The following is a 20718-nucleotide window of genomic DNA, read 5'->3' as shown; positions in this document are numbered from 1 at the left end:
CATACATGTTTTCGCAGGCAGTACTCAAATACATGAGTTAACTCATCCTCTATGAGTAAAGTTTACTCATAGTACTCGAGTTAAATCATAGCGTTACTCATCTGGTCTGTGAAGAATTGGTACTCGTGGTATTTTCATACTAAAACTATTATTTTCAGCCAGATAGAGTTTTTTTCTTAGTATATTATAAGCAATGTTGAGTACGTGATACTTACATAATCTTTACTCCTCCTCTTAGAAGCTGATTCAAGCAATCACCCTTCGCGCTTTTACAATAATCGGACAAGACGAATCCTCGATGTGTCAAAGCGAACTAATTGCACCTACTGAGCGGCGAATAGCTTGCCTTTTTCATTAGGAGGCGTATCAAGAAATTGAAGAGCTCAGCCTGAACCTCTATGAATCGGGTTTGCTATGCACCTCGTAAAGAAGAATTTTAAGTCTACAATTTCAGAGGACGGGTTCGTATGCTGAATCTGGAGTCAGAAGCAAGAGCCGTTCAAGAACCTAATTCAGACTTGTTTTTTTAGTGTCAAATGGCTTTAAACTATGGCTAAGACCTACAATGATGTGATTTGTGATCCCAACAAGATTTGAATTTTTGGTGAGAAGGGAAATAAGAGGTTAGGGTGTACGTACACTATGAATTATTGGGATTCGGAATCCATGCGAATCTCAAAGGTACCGAGGGGATGTCGACTCAAAGTAGTGTATACTGGTGTGGCAATATCACAGGTCAGTGTAAACTTAGAGGACACCAACCACCCCGAAAACTTTACCGCAATGCCTGTCTTAAAGGCATGACTCAAGGAGCCAACAACCTTTGGCCGACATCACGAAGGCAGAATTCTGTATAATATTTAGAATGAGCAAGTCCTGAGTGACTCATTAAGTTCCAAACTATCAACCCCGATTTACGAGGCTTGCATAACTCAGTGCGAAGTCTTTCAGAGGTTGAACCTTTCGGAAAGTGTTACGAAAACCTTTGCGTGAGCTGCGCAGACCGCGTACGCTCCATGAAACGGAGAGTAGTACAACTTATCACTATGATAATGGCGACAAGGTCGGTGTCATTATGGATAAAATATTTCTTGCTCAAAAATCTGAACTGGCTCATCGATGAGCCCAATAGTTATAGCGACCTCCGTATTGTCACTAACGATTGTGATAATGACTTTGATCGACATAATGAGACCGTGCTATGTATATTTGCATATAGCTCAGTCCGAGAGTATAACGCAAAATTGAAAACCAAGTGCGGACAGGTCGCAGCTCTTCAAGAGTGCCCTTAATGTTTATTTCAGCAGCAGCAAGTTAGTCGGTACCTTTTACGAGAACCATACTTCTGCCTCTGCAGGCTGCATAGAGTGACGAGATATAACCTGACTTTTGGTAATGTGTACTAGTAACAGAGTCGAGATCTGAACTGTCCATCTATTTAACGTTTCAGCGACATTGAAATCAAGATATTCTCTAACTATAATACCGCTTTATAATTGTTGCACTTAAATTGCACTTGAATACGTGATAGATTATTTTTGCTTCATTGTCCAGGCTTAATCTACCAGGTGTTACCCTTGCATTTGACATCAGCATGTTGCTTTTCAGTAAGAGCGTCGTACACATGTTGCATGACGCTCAACGGCGTTGAGATTGATCGTTGATTTTGAAATGAAGAGTAGTCCGACAAGTCCGTCAGTATTGACGATCCTCATTCCCCACGATCAGAAACAGATCGTGAGGCGTCACGAGGATGCGTGACAATCCCAAACATTTATACAAGTGACGTGAGTTTTGTAGATAAATGATGGCGCATTGCATTATGAGCTCAAAGATTTCGCGCTTGCCGACCCGGCCCGTTGTCGTCCCTTATATGTGCCGAGGTGGTACTCTACTTAATGTGATTACCGCTTTTGCTAAATTACCATCCCATATATAGCTCGATCTAAACATATTCGATCTTTCTAAACAGTAAAGCGTGTGTCTCGGTCCGAGACAATTGTCCAGACTCGCTACTTTGAAAATTGTTATTTCTAACTGTTGCTAGTTACATCAGTTAGTCACATTACACATGATGTGTGAATCACAAAATTATGTTTGTGGCTAACATTTGATGTATATTTTGCATAGTTGTAAATTTTTTATTCTATTTTATCCGAACTGAAAGCACTATCAGTTTAGGGAAGGTTGAGGCCTATTAGACATAATAAATGTCATTTTACTCTTTTCTCCCTCGTTCGTGTAAATTGACGGCTCGCTGGATGCGAGCAATACGCGTTGAAGCGTGTTAATCGATTTATGTCTTCTTAAGTAAGCGCATCTCTACGGACAGGCAATTCTCGTTATACTTGGTAGCACTAGTAGTCATTCCAACGCGAACTACTTCAATTGCTTTCATCAATAGGTTATGTGGACACCACTGACGGTGGTCGACCTTAAATTAACACGGAGAAACGTGATGTATCCTAGAACATACCGATGCCGGGTCCGTCACCTCTAAGACAAATATTTATAATGCCGTCGGTACACACGGAATGTCCGTGAAAACAAGGTGAGAAGCTTTTACTGATATGAAGATAAAAATCTTGCGTTTCGGCAGGGATAAATTGGTCGCTGCTATCGTGATGGCAAAAATTCATTATGACCACAATCAAGTGGACTTTGCCATATCGCGCATGGATGGCCGTGCGGAATATTTGGGATGATATGGGAGGCCAACCACCCCGCCTACTTTGCCACATAGTTTGAATTAAAGAAGGCTGTGTAATCGATGATCCTTCCCCCGAATATGGAATTTTGGCAATGGTCAATGGTTTGTCGTGCTGTCAAGACAACAGCACACTATACGACTATCTACAGAAGCTCCGTGAGCTTTGTGCGTGTATGGCAAGCGAACTACTGCCATAGGTAGTGATGGTTGCTGTGTTTATGGAGAACTCATTTATGGTCCTCCTAAGATTGAAGTCTTCCCGTAGAGACCGACGACTCTGAAAGATGCAATTATGATTGCATTGTATGAGGACTATTGCCAAAGTCAAGCATGTGGTCAATCGATCAATCCGATGGAAGCAGTGACTGCTTTTTAGAACAAATGGATCTCAAAGCGGTGGTTCTATGTAAACAGCAAATTTGCAGTTATGAATGTCAACAATTTGGTCACATCCGCCGAGATCGTCCACTTAGGAGGTGAATCGCTCAATACGGTTCGCGTCATAGTGGTTTGAAGCCACGTAGTACCAATTTCATGAGGCGTTTGAGAAACGCCGGAACACAGTAGCTGTAGGGCGATCTCCCGGGGTAGTTATAAGCTTTTGTGAGTGTGGTGGTCTAATCGCTCATGAGGGTGTAGCCCTTGAAGGATCATTTTGTCGTTCGTTAACGACACGAGTTGGAGTTGTTTCCTAGTGGGTACAGCGGGTGTGAATGGTTACGGACGTCCGTTTAGACGTCACGTAACTACGCGCAGAAGCAAAGCATTTCTGAAAATGATTCAGTGCTTTCGGATTCTCTAGATAGAAGCAATGGCTTAATCTTAGTAAAGTTGGCCACTGGTGCGTAGGTCACCACGAAAAAAATTATGGTAGATCCTCAACCGAAGTTTGAAGACTTTTCTCGAAGAGAGTACAGTTCTTGAAATGGACAAACAGTATGACCTGTATTCAGGTATACAGTGGCTTGAAATATAAGCCATGTAAATATGGCGATCAATAACGATTGAGAATAGCTCTCCTGGTACAGATGAAACTCTTGGAAATATTGAGCCACATTCGCCATGCACCAAAAAAAGCATTTAAGCTTTCGGCAGTCGCATGCTGCTGGTAGTGATCCACACTTTATTGGTATATGTCTTGCAGTTGACATTCTCCAGTTTAGGTAAAATACGGTGTCGTATGGAGCTATCACTGGCGATCGCTCAGGAAGTGTGTCGACCTATCAAGTGGTATTCGGGACTGGACGCTTGGAAGCGAATGAATCGTTGGAGAACATAGCGATTTGCTCAACGGATAGAAATTCTGAGGGCGACATACCGGTTGTTCTCCTCAAGACGGAAGAGTATTGTTGAGCTTTGTGTGTTGGAAAATCGATGGATTCAACAGCAACTGTTCGCAACCATTTTCACTAATACAGTGGTTGAATCGAGTCGTGGTTCAGTGGGACCAACTTTCCACAAAAGTGATGCCCCACTCGTTTTGTGGTTATGCACGCATATGTGAAGTAGTAAACAAAATTTGCTGATCGCGGTAATGATGATTCTGCTCTGGATGCGGTTGATTTCGCGGTCGGGTTAGTCCAGCGTTCTACTCCCATAATGAATCGTAGCGATATCCTCGATGTCGATGGTTCGGCTAAATTGTTCATTGGTCACGATTTTTGCGATCACGGTCTGCCATACACCGATGTCTCTGATCGCCAATAACGATCTACGATTGACTTTCGAAAAAACTGTTCCGAGTTCTAGGTGCCCGCTTGTATGTCCACAGCGGTGCACACGGAGACCAATGGGCATCTTGAACATGTCAACCAAGCGGTCGGTGGTGAATTGCGCAGCTTCTTTGCGGAAATTCCCGCAGAATGGGGTTCGTTGTTACCACTGATTGGGTTTGCTATGAATAATTCGTTTTATCGACCCACTGGATTTACGCCCATTTTATGAATGCTTGCGACACCTACAATTATTGTTTTGTGTGCGATAGGAAGTGACTCTGATATACGTGTGGAGGAGCTCGCTGCTTCCCAAATTAATACAATCAATGATGCAAACTTGAAGCACAAGTACAAGAATGCCCTGGACTCATTCATCATGAGTAGTGTGAATGTGATCACACGTGTGCGATATGCAATGGCGAATGCGCAATAAAGATCGCAGATAGACGAGGTCATCAAAGGCAACGTGTCTTTTGATGTTGGAGCTTATTTTTTACATAGTAGCTATCAAATGATGCAGTCTCATGCTTTAGAAGCTCGAAACAAATGCCTCGCTTCATCGAACCATTCCGAGTAGTGTCATGCCATGGAAACGCTTACATTTTTGACCTGCCAAATTGCTAATCACACATCCAACTTTTTATTACGGGGGCACCTCAGAATGTTGAACGCTGTTTAGTCTTAGATTTATCGCAAGTAATGAGCTCACCCCACGTATGGCCTGACCGATAGTTCGAGATATGCATCAAATGGAAATCGAAGCCAACAAAGGCCACGCAGCGGTGCTTTGATAAGTCACAAGTCCACCGCACTGGCATGGAGCTGCGACAGCTTTAATTGTGGACATGGTTGTATCTGATATGACTAAAGAAGTGATAGTGAGTATGCCCTGGTGCAATGCTCTGATGGCAAAGGTCCTTGTGAATCGTATTCTTCTTGAATGTACTATATGAACTCCATTAACGAGAAATATGGGCTGCGTCCGCCAGGTGTTCAGCAAATTTAGACCAAAAGCGACCTTACACATGATTTAGTCCCGAAACAGTGGATTGGATATGCTTAATGCCGCAGTCTTTATGGCAAATCCCTGCGGGAAAAATCGACTATGGGCTGCAAGTGGGACTGACCCTGCTTATATAAATAATGCCACATTCATGTCATAACAAATGTGTGCATATCATTCAAAACACTACAACGTTAACCATACAGCTCTTGTTGAGCAACCGTTGCTGTACAATGTGTTATTCATATTTCAACTATGATCCATAAAGTGTGGGAAAACATTTTTTAGAATTGTAGACAAGGAAAGATGGTTGGATGAGATCTCCGAGTCGGTACTGATATTACCAGAGGAGGGGCTCAATTTATAGCCTTTATGAGTGACATGGACACTAAAAAGCTATAATATGAGAAGCAAATCAACAATTCTTTACAATCCCAAAGATACTTGTCATTTTTAAGAATTATAAACACGGAAAGATGATGAGATGAGATCTCCGAGTCGGTACTGATATTACCAAAGAAGGGGCTAAATTTATAGCCGTCATGAGTGACATGGATACTAAAAAGTAGTAAAATGTGAAGCAAATCAACAATCCTTTACAATCCCAAAGATCCTTGTCAATATTATGGCGTCGAGACAAAAAGCCCTAGTGAGATGCATACATGAGGAGACCTCTTGCTTGAAAAAGGATACTGAGACACTCCCACAAATAATGAGGAAAGGTAACATAGACACGGCTATCCGCCAATGGATTCAATTATTAATAGACTTATGCACGGGCGAGAGCTATTTTTACTGCGATGACACCCATTTCGTGTCCTTCTTGGTTGCAGTGCAGATTTGACAGAGCTGTCTAACATCATATTTATGGATTCTGTAAACTACATCTTTCGAGGGCAGGTATCGTGCACACATGTAGCCCATTGGTGTACTGATGTTGTGATAGCTTTTAGCTGCTTACGGCACACCCAGCATTGTCTCACTAAACATGTTGCATCCGACCCATACGCTATTTGGTCTTTACGGGTCAAGCAGCGTATCTGCACTATTATTAATAGCCAATAGTGTAATGCGTATGTACAACATAATAGGGTACATTTCTCGATATACTGTACGCGTGATCCCGGTTCCTACGAATTTAATATGGTGGAGCTTCGACGAGTCAAGTCCCAGATGGTTATAGCGCCCACCTGGACGAGTATTTTGGTTAAGAATGTGTTAACGAAATTATTGCATTGTCTACAGACGTTGTGCAGAACCAGGTCGCATTTGTGACCAAGTAAGAGCAGCATGACGTGAAGTAGTGAGCACCTGCAGTTGGGTGACTTCCACGTTCGGGCGTTAGTCACCTGATAAAGCATTTAGCAGCTCGCCCACTGCGTGCATGGTGCAGGGAAATACAGCAACTGTAAAGATCGACTTAAATATCCAACATGTAATTTGGCCGGCTGTCGTGGTATGGGCACAGGTTGCGGGGCTCTGCGATTGACCCTCTCCTCTTCAAACAAATTAGACGGGATACGCGCCATTAGAATCCTTCATTAAGGCAAACGCGCTGGAATTACTTTTGTAGATTGGGGTGTCAACCTTAACTGAGTCGGATCTTTTCCAGCAGTACTCGATGAGCAAGAGCTGATTCATAGAATCATGCCAATAAGTGCGTGGTCGCGTTTGAGTTTTTGCGATCAGATCTTATAAGTTCAAGCAATGCTTAATCGACTTAGAGCCGTATTGATGTGCAGCATCGTCGTTAGACTGCTCTTTCAAAAATACTATATTGAAAATAATTTTGGTTAGATGAACTTCTCAAAATGCGGTCACTACACTGTACTGTGTTAACTTTACAATGAAGAATAGGAGCAAGTAATCACGAGGAGTACGCTGGTGATGCTCTTAGGCTTCTAATAGCCTTGGCAAACAGTGAATGATTCCTGATACTGAAGATGCGCGCGTGTGTTGCGATGAATCGGCCAAAATCAGAAGACGTAGAGAAGATGCCCAAACAACACACAAGACGAGCTTGATCTGGAGGGCTGGTCCTCCATAGCAAAGCCCAAAAGTAGACTCCGAAAACTCAGTGAACTCGATGGCACGCCGTAGTCAATTCCAAAGGAGTTATCGCGCGCTGTCCAAAGTACAAAGAAGACTATACTTATCATCCAAAATGTCGCTAGTGTATCTGTGTCGGGCTCCAAGCCAGGTGCCCAAGCCGGTTTATGAGGTGTGCAAATATCGGATTAACCCACAAAGTTGTCCAAAGCGCATCACTCAGAAAATAAGTGCCGTCAAAATGCGATTGTGAACATTTTCATAAAGCGATATCGGAGTTCTTCGCAGCTTTTTACCGCAGCACAAATAGCATATGACTGCTTGGAAATAAGGATGACATCGGAGATGTTGATACCATAGTGAGATGGGGCAGCATATAGTCGGATTAAAGTAAAAGAACGCCTTAACTTTTATTCAATTGGCAGACTTGTAGTTAGTGCTCGGCAAAAAAAAGTCTTGGATTCTACAGATTCTTTTAGTTGTTGCAGGAATATCACGACGTGATGGCAGGGACCCATAAAACGTGTTGTTCCCGGATAAAAAAGTTTGTCATGAATTGGTTTAGATTCGAAATTCAGATTCAATTTTTTTGTCACAGATCAACGACCCTTAGTATGAGAATAGTGTGACGCTATAAACGTTTTTATCTTTGTAGAGCACAAAACGAACTTGGTGAGAGGTCATACACCACCCCCTGGTTTACTTCGTCAAGGGCCCTTAGGGCGAAAAGCAACTAGTGTATGCTTATATTAGGCCAAATGTGGCTTATATTCGGTGCAAAGCCGATTATAGAGAATGTGCTGGGAGACATAAACAATCATCGCACTGTGGTGAGTATGCTGAGCGGGGTGGAGTGGGATTGACTAGTTATACCACAGGGACTGCCTTACGCACCAGCATCGTTCAATCGTTTGGTAACACAGCTAACCCGACTACATCGTATCTATGCACAAACATAATTTTGTCAATAGTTGTGCAGAACACGGAAAGAGAATGCACATCGATTATATCAAATTCTACCAAACCGTGCCTAGGTATATGTTTTTAATGAGCTGCTCGCCATAAAGACACTTATTTTTTTGACACTGATGAGGTAATATTTCTAGGAGACTTAAACGCTCGAGTTGCAGGCAGGCCGTTCAAATATCAAATCTGATTTGGATTGGCCAGTGCCGCTGTTAAAAACGAATTTAAGCAGTTGCTTGGTCTGGCCTAAAACTTGCACAAGCACAGTACAAAGTATGCTGACATGATACGAATCCTCACCAATCAATGGAAAGGATGTCAAATGGTGTTGGGGAGACGCTATGGAAGGAAGCCTCATGCGTGCCCCGGTTTAGCTCTTTACGCTCAGAATGAAGCCATCGGCATTTTCTCTTTAAGCACATGTTGATGATAACAACGCGTGACAGCATTTGAAATTTACCGGTAGAGAAGAACTCTACTGGTCACGACAAGAAGCTACTTACAAAGACGTATGCTCTTTTCGGCTTCAACGTACATCTGATTATCTCTAAGCCGTATCTGATCTGAACAGATCGTGTCGATTAGGCGCAACGACGCGATCACCACAAATTTCACAGAAAACGAGTAGACAGTACCTTTGTATGCCAAGTATACGGTTTGAGGCGGATCGGCTTATCATGGTAGTGGGTACGTTGCATCACCCCTAAATTGACGCATGTCATGCTGGTAACGTCGCCAATAATTAAAGTTATACTTTCAGCGTGTGGGTCAAATGAACCACGCGTCAGCTTTGGAAAGTATAAATGTGGGAATTAAGATGCCGCTATATTGAGGCGCGTGATGGTAGGCTTGCTCCTCCATTCCTTCCTCAAGCTTGGTGGCTTACAGCATCCCCACTTGTATCAAAACGTGCGCTAGTACCTCAGAATGAGAATCTTAAGTGTAGCATGTTTTTATTAAGCACATATCATCCTTTTGAGAGGCAACCTCGGATTAGAAAGACATACTGTTCAGTTTGCGCTATATATTGGTGGCTAAACATATATAAGTGGATAAATACATAAGAGAGCACGCTTTAACTGGAAAACGTGTGGAATCTACACCATATGCATCAGCGCATTTACCGAGCATGCAGTGTATCTTCTTAGCTAATTTTTTTTGGTCAATCAAAAGTAGCATTTGGTAATACTAACATGGTGACTATCGTTCGCCCCTTGAGCAAGAGGATTCACCTACCTGCTACTAGCAATTATGTGACCGACAAAAATATAGCCACACTTTTCTGGACAGAATTTCTCGACAACGCTTTTTGCCGGTAGCAAATGTGTCGAGTAAATATCCGCACCTTACAGCGAAATTTGGAGAAAATTGTTCAGGGTGCCTGGAACCAGACTGAACATGTCACCTGCTGACTATGAACAGACAAACGACTCAATGGAATACGATACACACGTAATGTAAAATATCATTCATATCACTTGCACGGATACAGTGCGGTAGTGGAGCGAGGTGTCTTTACCAATTGAGGTTACATCAAAAAGCGCAGTGTATACCTCCACGGGCTTTACCCACTATTTTTTTTGCCTAATTTACCCCGGATTTATTTTAGCACTACCACGAACTGGCTTTCGTCCTTGTGAGGGTTTCGGTGATTGAAATCGACTGACAACAATTCGGCTACACTTTCTAGCAAAATCGCGGACTTCAACTCAATAAGATCATGCTTCATGTGCCCGATATACAACGCTACGGCTGAGGTACAGATGCTCAAAAGCAACCGATACAGACAAAGCACATATGAATATATAGGTGATAATGCTATAACTGATTGTAGTAAGCCAATCTGCACATGCGGTTTCGGTAACCAGTAATACCAAGCTGAAACCTATCTACGCTGGACCGTTCAAGGTCTTTGCGAGGAAGAGATCGAATTGTATTTTAAAATTTTTGAAGTGAATGCGAGCAGATGCTTTTTTTGAATAAATTAAGCTGTTTAACAAAATTCCACTAACGAGCTAGTCAGATTTGAGGTGCGCTGCTGTAGATGGACCTTCCTTGTTTCTAAGGGTTTCATTGCTCTGGAGCAGCTAGTGATTCTGGACTGCTGAAAACACGTCAAAACACACAGTATGGTGAAAAACATGAAGAGGGCATCCGGAATATAATCCATTTCAATTTTGAGACCCTCGGAAAGAGGCAATGCAAAACCACAACAAAAGAGCATACGAGTGCCCACCGTCGGAGAGTCGTCCTCCACCGTCAATGCTCGATAAGTAAGGTATTGCCAACGTAAATTTATCAGCCGGTAGGTATACCAGTGCTGCAACCACCAGTGACTGTTGTTGAGGCAGTAATTTTCTCGTTTGGAAACTAATTTAGATGAGGTAAAAAAATTCTGGTGCAGCACCTTTTACCTTAATTATGCTAAAAGAAAAGACTTGATCACCAGAGCAGGCATGGCTTCCACTTGTAAGTAGGAACCAATCGTGGCTTGAAATTGATACTTAACAGCAGCAGCGATAGCTGTCTCATAGCGATGAGCGAGGTTGTTGGCAGCAAAAACTGGGGGTGATGAAGTCCCACTTTGATGGTTGCTTTGTTCTGCGTACTTTAAAAAGCTGGACGCTCTATTGGACGTGTACTTTTCTAAGGCTGGCGTTCAAAGTTGTGAGATAGGTGAGACAACGCGCATTCCCTTGACCAATGCGCAAGGCAAGTGAGATACCCAACGGCATTCCCGCCAGCTTCCAAATCCAAGTAATTTTCTCATCGTAGGTTCTGAATTTACCAGCTGCTTCTGCTAAAGCTCCCGATGTTAAAGCGATCCTGTGGTGCAATGGTATGCTGTTCACTTCAGAACCGGGAGGTCCAGGATTGATATCCCGGGCCGGGTAGAGAGGGGTTAAAGTGAAATAAAAAAAAACTACAGCATGTGCTTGACATGGCTTACACGACTCCTAAAAAGGGTGTCGTTCTTCAATATATATAAGCTCCGGATGTTATGATCTGTAAAGTTAAAAAGCACTCGTGGAGCGACTATTTGTTTTCGGTGTGCGTGGAAGGCCTGCGCTCACATAAGATATGAAATCCACTGTTATGTGGCGAAAACCTTCTGACAATTTTAACTGATTGCAGCGGGGCCGCCGTAGCTCTTTGTTTAGAGGAAGCCAAGCTGAGGTCACCGCCCTTACGTTCCATTCAAGGACGAGTACAAGTGTCACAAAATCACAATCTGCTACCTCTAAGAGTACCCAAAACCTTATCCAAGGTCAAGACGCTCTTCCGATCAAATTTAAAAATATATTTAATTGTTTTTGTTTACGACAGAGCCGCCTATATCTGAAACCTTAGGTTATCCTAATTAGATTGTAAAACCTAATTATTATGCATAACTACTGGCAGTCCTGCCACGTATTGGCTTCTTGTTGTGGTGTAGCCACACCATTGTGTGATTACATCAAATGCTGTAATCGACACCATTGTACGTTCACACCATCCTGTGTGACCCACCCTTTATTACAAGGTTACGTGTAACCCCGTTACACTGACTGTCACGATGTGAAGAAGTTAACAGCACTTGATGTGTCTTTGAGCTTGCAGACGGAAAAGCTGGGCCCTGATCTTAATCTAGCTCGTCACTCTCGAGCAAGACATCGTCGTGAGACCGCGGCGGGATGTCACAACAATTTCCGCCGTAGTAATAGGACGCGAAATCTTATATGTGCACTTGGGAAGTGGAGCGCAGTGTGCGCCTCCTCCTCGGCTTACGGCTTCCGTGTGTATTGTGAGGTCAGGGCTAAGGTGTTGAGTCAAGACTTGGGGTGCCGCTCCAGCCACATTCTCATCGAAAAGCAAATTGATCTCATCACCAAATATTGCATTTTAGCGTATACCTTAAAGGTCTCTATAATCGCACAAATGCAATATTGTACAATTCTTTGAAATTCATACTTTGCGTTTGTGATTGATAATATCCAGCTATACCAAAGTATTGTTACTTATAAAGATGATAGGACTCCGTAATGGAGAGGTCCGTGGTATGCGTAGCTGTTAGCTCTCATCGAGCAATATTTTTATATATTCGATACTGTAGAACGTATATATTTAGGATAACTATTGGTAGCGTTAGTCACAAATATATGTAATTCTCGAAACAAAGAACACCTAAGGTAACTTGGTACTTTAGAGGATGTCACTTCCGCCTTTGGGTAAAGCGCACGAGCCTCACCTCCATGGCTTGTTTGCGCAGAATTTATGAGTTATAATATCCTCTGTGCAAGGTGCACAGCAACCATCGCGAGAATTAAGTACATGTTGAACAAAGCATTAATCAAGAACTGCAAAGGATGTATATTAGAAATGAGGTTAGGTGATGCTGTATAACGAACATTGATGTAAAAGATGATGCCCCTAAACAAATGGTAAGCATCAAGCTAGACAGCTTATCTCCCGATTTTGTTGATCAATAGTCCTTACGCCCCTTGCAGTTTTCCAACGATTTATGTACAACCTTTCACGTTTGAAATTGTATTCTGTCTATTCACTTTGCTGTTTAGTTGTGGCAGCGGGAAAAGATTAGCCACAGGTTATCATTTCCTACGTCGCTATCACCCATTCAACTGTAACTATAATCACGTAATTTTCAATAACTGACAAAGCATTGCAAGCACTATCATAATCAGGGGCATTCATAAAAAAGCAAAGCTTCTTGATGAGCCACACATGTTACGCAGACTATCTTTTCCAATCGAATGATCGTAAACATAACAAACGCACATCGTACTGGCTTTGACATGCTCTCTAACAATGAGCGATAAGCATAATCTTGCTTCTACAATCTCAGTGTTGATTTTTCACTGAGACGCAAACACATTTAATGAACAAATGATCACGCTTAAAATGGTCGTCCTTGCGTCTTCTTTTGCTCTCTCTGTTGGATTGCCACAAGAGACTTTTTTTAAGGATATGCCATCCGTAAAGTTGCACGTCAAATTCAAACGCGAAAGTATGAAGTTTCACGGTCAATCCGAGTTCGACATCTACGCTACTCCTCAAGTATCTGTCAACGGCTCTAGTGTGCTCTACGATTGCTACGCGACGTTAAGCGACAACCGCTCGAATTACACGTACACTATAAAGGATGGGGCTTACCTGACGACGACAGACGCCTTCAGATCGAAAACAACTCAATGTCTTCCACCCAGCTTGATGCTATTCAATGAGATTCTTCCTGCTCTCAATAATGTCACACCTATTCCCAGTGCTTCTATCGGTGACAAGGCGGTTGAGTGTACAAGTGGTAATCTCCTCAAAACAACATTTGCAGAAACAAACTACGCGATCTGTGCGTCTGGCAAGGCTGGTTTCACAGCCTACAGCAGTGATATGGACATAATTGTTGAGTATCTTAAAAGTCCCATCAGTATTGCCAAACCAGAGTTATCGGCAACTTTCGCGCCGTGCGAAATCGTTCGAATAGAGACGTCGTTTACACCAGCAGCACTTGCTCTCGCTACAGGCGGCAGTATCCCATCCTTTAGCCATCGACAGCTACGAGAAGAATCTCATATGATCATGGAGTCATCGTCTTGTAACGAATGTTCGACAATGCCTCGTCCGTGCATCTTTTTTCATGGGTCAGGGAATGAGCATGGAATGGATGAACTGCAAGACACAGCTGAACTACTCAAGGATAAACTTGGAGACATACATGGCCACGCTCCTTGCTGCTCCTCGATCAAATACGCTGTTATTGAGACTATGGACGCTGGATGGAGAAATGAAGATTTGCAGCAAAAGTTTTGTAATTTCTCACTATCTATGAGTCCCACCAGTGATGTTGCTGCTGCCATCATCGAAAACACTATTGTGGTCACGCATTCGATGGGAGGACTTGTAATGGCAGGTGCTATTGCTAACAACACGTGCACTTTAAGTAACACATCGTCGTGGGTAGCGTTAAGTCCTCCAATGACGGGCAGTATGGCATCTGACTACCTCATTGACATCTGTGGTCTTGAAGACAGTAAAGTGAGGCTGGGGTTTTTAGAGAAGTTTGAACAGTGTCCAGCGGCTGAGTCTCGCAAGTCCACAAGCTATCAAGGCGAGAAGTACAGTGATCCAATTATGGATGAAGCGTACATTGCTGCCCAAAAAGCGTACACTGATAATGTTGAAGCTGCAATGTGTAGCGACAGCTATGTTGGAATCTTTTCAAAATTTCAAGCTCCATCAATATTTGCTGGAACAATCGTGAAGCACAAGTCAGAAGAGAACGATGGCTTGGTCGAATTTCAAAGCTGCGTTGGAGGACTAGATACCGGCTTGTTTGGCAACCACTATAGCAATTCTTTTTACAGATCGCGTTTGAACCATGCAGACACAGCATTTTTGACGGGTGACGGCATCTTTCGAAACTCTCAGAAACCAAACAAGTGGTTTGAATGCCTCAAGTACAATAATCCTCGAAGATTTAGATTGTAAATATCGATAATTAAAATTGCAGTTTATAATCGTATCCAAAAAGTCGTTATATCTTAAGTAAAATAAATCAAGTAGCTCATTTTCAAAAAATTACATACGTCGACAGAGTCAACTTTTTAGAAATTGCGAGGAAGCTTCTTTGAGCTCGCACGGCCATTTCGTACAGCTAGCTCTTGAAGAGAAAATTGCTTTATCCGAAACATTCAAAAAGTGCGTATTTTAAATTTAATTAGATAACCCTGCATACTGAATTCGATATCTGTATTTATATTAAAAGGGTATGTATGCGCAAATTTCGCAAAGGGGTCAGTCAGATAGCACATCCTACTAGTGATCATCCTTATGGAATCAAAGAATGTTTAGGCTCAAATGCTTGATGAGCAGAGGTGTATTAGTAGTGCATACTTACCATTATGAAGGGATTCGTTCGAGCCGTGTGGCGGGGAATTGTGCTAGCTTCCTTTGCCGAGTTTGTGAGTGCGTCACGCCAGCTGGAGACTCTTTTGTCGAACCTGCCGTCCCTAAAGCTCCATTTCACGCTTCATCGAAAAGGGTTTGAGATATCTGATGATGCTGTTTTCATTGGCCACGCGAATCCTGTTGTGTCAGATGATGGTCTCACTGTTCTTTATGATGGCTACGCGACATCTGTCAGAGGACAATTTCAGACAACGTACTCTTTGGTGAATGGCTCTGCTTATGTGATCACGAACGACAATTTGAATGTCACTACTCGCTGTCTTTCTCCATCCGACCTTCCTTTATACACCATTCTACCTGCAATAAATGCTATGAAATCCATTTCAGCTACGAGGCTACCATCTGGTTGTAAGAGTACGTTTGAAACCTCGTTCGATGGAGTCCAGTACGAAATCTGTCAGGAAAGTGAAAAATTCACTGCAACCTCACGCGATGTGACTATCGAAGTGAGCTATGTCCAAGATCGTGATCATATTCCAGTTCTTGAGACTGGATTAATTTGCGATTCGATAGCTAAGGCCACGGCACTGACGCCAACAGCACTCGCGCTGCTCCAAGGGAACCCACCTCCAGTCCGCCGTCGTCGAATGCTTGAGGAAGAATCTCCCGTGGCGAAATTTCCAAAGCGATGTACTTGCCACTCGATTCCTCGCCCTTGTATATTTTTTCACGGCCTCGGTAACGAAATGGACGAACCAGGCGTCCAAAATTCGTCTCGCCACTTTGGCTCGGATGTGATTAAGAGACACGCGCCATGTTGTACCACCATCAAGTATGCGTCACTAAATACTGTCGACTATGGTTGGACAAGCTTGAATCTTCAAAGCAAAGCGTGTGACCGCGCTTTGTCCATGTCGAAGACATCTAGCAAACGAAGGCGTCAAATTCAAGACACGATTATTGTCACCCACTCTATGGGTGGACTCATGATTGCTGGTGCACTCGCCAATGGAGTGTGTCATCTTGATTCGAGCTCGACTTGGATCAGTCTCAGTCCTCCAATGAAAGGCAGTATGTCATCCGATTACCTCATAGACTTCTGCCACGGTAAAGTTCATAATTTCATGTCCAGAATATTGCTCAAAGGCAAGTGTCCGATACCCGAGTCTACTATTTCTGTCGCGTATCAATACGGAGAACACAGCAACTATATGCTTGATGCGGCGTATTCTGCAGCTCAACAAGTTTACCAGCAACACGTCTATGCGGCCATGTGTAGCTCATCAAGTGTCGGAAATATTTCCAAGTATCAAGCCAAGTACATCATGGGCGGTCGAATTTTTCCACACAAGTCTAGCAAAAACGATGGTCTTGTCGAGTTCGACAGTTGTGCTGGCGGAATTTCACCGCAAAGATTTGGCAAAACGCCCGATAGTCGGTTCTACAAATGTGAATTGAATCACGCAGACACGGCGTTTAAAACAGGAAATGGGATATTCAAGTCGACGGTATTGCCATTGACGTGGTTTGAATGCCTCTTGTAAAGTGGATAAAAATCTGCAGAAAATTGAGATAAAATGTTAATAGAAGACAGCACAATGGTCTTCATATAATAATCGCCCTTCTCGTCTTAAGAAATTGTGTTGAGATAATCAAGATACTTTGAATACAATTTCTACGGTATTTGTCTACCGCTCGAGAACTCATTATAAGTAGTTATGCACAACGACATCGAGTTTTGTGGTTTAATCAATTTTTTTTCATAAGCTTTCGCAATCGTTCTTGCGTCAATAAGGAGATATCGGTGTTATTCAGCTCTACTCTGTTATACTTATCCTTGTTGCTGTTTCTTGTCAAGACGTATTGCCAATGAGAGCATAATTATCAAGCGACTGATGGGTGACAACTTCAAAGTTAAAGTTGGAGTCAGCACGCTTGGAACTTGAAAACCATTCAAAAGGATTACTTCTGCGTTGTGATGCATCCAAAAATTCTCGGCTTAGCTTTATAAATTAAACTGCAGACGCACCTATAAACATGGATAGGGACGCTGATCTACGCTTTTGAGCAGAAGTAGCTAACTTTCGCGAACGTCTCGATCTCAATAACTAAAAAAGCTAATAAGAAAACGTCGGAACAGGTTTTCTTAATTAGAAGCTTAGAAGAAGTCAGAGGTCATACAACCCGTCACAGGCACACTCGCCGCGACCATGTCATCGACCGTCCGTGGAATAGGAATCGTCCAGGTTATCGGCATTATCGTCGCTAAAGGTAACATATATGGTATTGGGTATGTCTTAATGCTTGTTTGTTCACATTACCCATTGTCGATCCAAATAATGGGTTGGAGAGTCGGAAAAGTTTTGCACAACTCAAATTTTCTACCATATTTATTCGCTTGTCATTCTCGCAAGCTACATCGCCCTAACGCTAAAAACTGTCAGCTTAGCGCATGGTCAAGAACCCGTTGAGATAGACCATGCAAACTCGCCGTAATTTACGATTTGACAACGCTTAAACATATAGTAACTTAAAGGAATTTGTCGCAAGTGCAGTCTTCGGAGGATATATGAGTTCTGGCAGCTTCGTCATGACAAATGCTTCACGTTCCCCGGTACGAGACGCATGCTATGCTGTAGTACTAATGCTTAAAGGCTGACATGAAGGTAATAACCAAGGATCAAGGTATCATAACATGTGCCAGGAAAACATATGTATTTGATGATAAGAGCAGAAGAGTTGGCAGCTCTGCATTCAGATCTTCATCCCAGCGTCTTTTGTATCTCGCGAAAATGATCAGATCTGGCTTGATTTCACAAACTGTCAATCCTGAATTCAATCAGACCAGTAAAACACGATAATTGTTTTGGTTTTCTGTATGGTAGACTAAAATTGTCATATACCATGTGTGCTGTTAAATCTCCAATGGATGTATTGGTGTTATGGGTCAAACAAAAGCTTTCCAGCCTAAAAAAATGGTGGGTACATCATTCCAGAAAAAACTCAGTAGTGATGACATATCGATGGAAAGCAAATGTTGTCAGATCGAGTAAATCTCGCTTTTACGAGCGTAAATAAAGTCCTGTGATCAACGTCGTTGAACGTAAAATGACATGAGCATGTATTGTCTGAAAGCAAGTAACCTATCTTCGAAGGGCAAGAAACCAATTAAAATGATCAAAATCACATTGAATACCGTGTTTCCTGGCAATTAAATACAAAGAAGTCTTTGTTTACGCAGATACTTAATCAAATGATCATTGTTATAACTGTCCCGTAATACGAGCTACCTATGCACCGCTCATATTGACATAAATATCAAAATAATCATGACGGCAATCATGAGTTCAGCATTGCAACAGACCCACACCGGATGCTTGCAGCCAAGCTCAGAAATACATCATTGGTGCCAGCTGCTAGGACCATGGGACCTGCACACGCTTAACTGACATTCCATTGCCGCACGATGGTTGTAGATATGATGCCGGTAAACTTTGCTCTTACTAAAACAAGCATTCATAACCGAATATACTGGTTAATGCCGCTAATTCACGGGTGAACGTAACTCTAATTTTCTTTACTTTCTGCGGTGCTCACAAGTTTATATAAAATAGAAGCCGGTCAGTAGCCTCCAACACCCGATCAGTTTCGACAAAGGTTCAACAATTCGAAATGCTTGACAGCATCGACATCATCAAGGCTTTACGGTTCAATCATACTCTTCTTTTTTCAAAAATACTGCTATCACGTCATAACTCTCGCACCAACAACGAACAATTGCAATTGATGGTGGTCGCGGTTCTTCGCGAGCAGTATGCTCTACTTTCTGCGACTGTTACTTTATTTCCACAAATGCCTTGAGATATCAAAATACCACCGGCCGGTAGATCCAAAGTCAGGGCATCATAGTCATCGCACAATAGAACCACATTATCCTCAATTTTCTTTATACTAAGGGCCTTTTAAAAAGTCCGAGTGAATACTATGACATGGACGTCTCGCACGAGTAAAATTCAATCAAACAGATCTATCAGTCCACAAGCGCTTTTGGTTGTGCAAAAATACATATCAAGTTCAAGGTCGCAAGAAAACGCTTTCATCTTTCTTTCTTCGAAAGCATTTAAGAAGGGAGTGGTCACCGAAAACATGCATGATGTGACATGTGCCGAGATCATGTTATCTTCGAAATGTCAAAAGGAACTGCGGTATTGTAGCGTGATCCGAATAAGGATGTTTGTGAGAACTTGCATGTAGCTGGCAGCTCGGCTAGTAAAAACTTTGTCATAAACATCGTGAGGCTCGTCCTTAAAAGCATTGCATCATCATCTGTGTCAGGAGGTACATCTCGGGTGCGATGAATGAAAATAAGTCTGGTGATCATTGTCTTTGCATAGGTGGCGGACAATAACAGTCTAGCTAAAGATTCTTAAGTATGTATTTTGGTCTCAAGTTTGAAGGCGCGTTTGATCAATCTAATCCACCGAAAATATGTTGCAGCTATATAGATGAATGTTGTGTTCATCGCGAATCTGCAACACCATACAGACCGTATTAATCGGCACACGAAGTTAAAAGTAGCCCGCACCCAAAATATAGATTTTGATGATAGGAGCCGCCGTGGGAGACAAATGATTCTGGTTGATGGACAACGCTCCCAACTATCACAATGTAACTGGGTCTTTGAATATCGAAGTGCATGCACACACTTCTGTCAGTACATCCACATTGAGAATCTGTGTTTGCAGGATACAATACGGCACGTGGCTTTTCAGCAAATCGTTAATCCTTTCTGCGACTTCATACTAGAAAATGCACGTGAAAACAAGGTTCACATAAATGCGAAGTTGGAGCGTTAGCGGAGCGATAGTCGTTCGATAGGAATCAACATTTCACAAGGATTCCTAATCAATTTAATCGCACAGTGTATTCAATGTAGCCCTACATTTGGTGCCGTGAGCCAAAGCAAAATTCTGATCTAAATTCTCAATGTGCGGTCGAGAGCGCGCCTCAAACTGTACCATCAGTTTTTCAGCGGGGCTGCCGCAGCTCATTCGCTTAGATAAACAAGTTTTATTACACTTTCAGGGGGTGCTTTCCTATTTACTGCTACCTATACTATGAACTTATATGTATTTGCAGTTTTTCTTTGGGGCCGAAATATCGGTCATTTAGTATACTGAAACCAAGTCGAAATGTAAACATGGTATAACCAGCTTTGACGCGTTGTCCGGTGTATGCTTGGGTACTTAGCGGTTGATAATTGGTTTGGGCCCGTGAGGCGGTTCTGCTGCGCGCCCATCCACGGCCGGTCATTTACCCTCGTGTGAAATATGGCTTCCGCCCAGTGGATCCCGCTGTAACGGGGTTACATA

General features: G+C 42.6%; 3 protein-coding genes across 3 annotated transcripts; all 3 read left to right on the top strand.

Annotated features, from left to right (window-relative positions):
* Positions 1-13327: 13327 nt before the first annotated feature.
* On the top strand, positions 13328-14926 carry PHALS_10078 (uncharacterized protein; the record flags this gene model as incomplete). Its single annotated transcript, XM_024725437.1, has 1 exon — positions 13328-14926. The coding sequence occupies one exon, from the start codon at positions 13328-13330 to the stop codon at positions 14924-14926; it is 1599 nt and encodes a 532-aa protein (XP_024576214.1).
* A 413-nt stretch (positions 14927-15339) lies between these two features.
* Positions 15340-16890, top strand: PHALS_10077 (GPI inositol-deacylase PGAP1-like; the record flags this gene model as incomplete). Its single annotated transcript, XM_024725435.1, has 1 exon — positions 15340-16890. The coding sequence occupies one exon, from the start codon at positions 15340-15342 to the stop codon at positions 16888-16890; it is 1551 nt and encodes a 516-aa protein (XP_024576213.1).
* Positions 16891-19492: 2602 nt separating this feature from the next.
* Positions 19493-19776, top strand: PHALS_10076 (uncharacterized protein; the record flags this gene model as incomplete). The annotated part of the gene is made up of 3 exons (XM_024725434.1): positions 19493-19501; positions 19561-19695; positions 19741-19776. 3 exons carry the CDS (start codon positions 19493-19495, stop codon positions 19774-19776), a joined length of 180 nt encoding a protein of 59 aa, XP_024576212.1.
* Between the last annotated feature and the right edge of the window lie 942 nt (positions 19777-20718).

The sequence above is a fragment of the Plasmopara halstedii genome (genome assembly GCF_900000015.1).
Source record: "Plasmopara halstedii genome assembly, contig: Scaffold_444, whole genome shotgun sequence".
Classification (NCBI taxonomy): Eukaryota; Oomycota; class Peronosporomycetes; order Peronosporales; family Peronosporaceae; genus Plasmopara; species Plasmopara halstedii.
The sequence above is the reverse complement of the archived record's forward strand: the minus strand, read 5'-3'. Positions and strand labels throughout refer to the sequence as shown.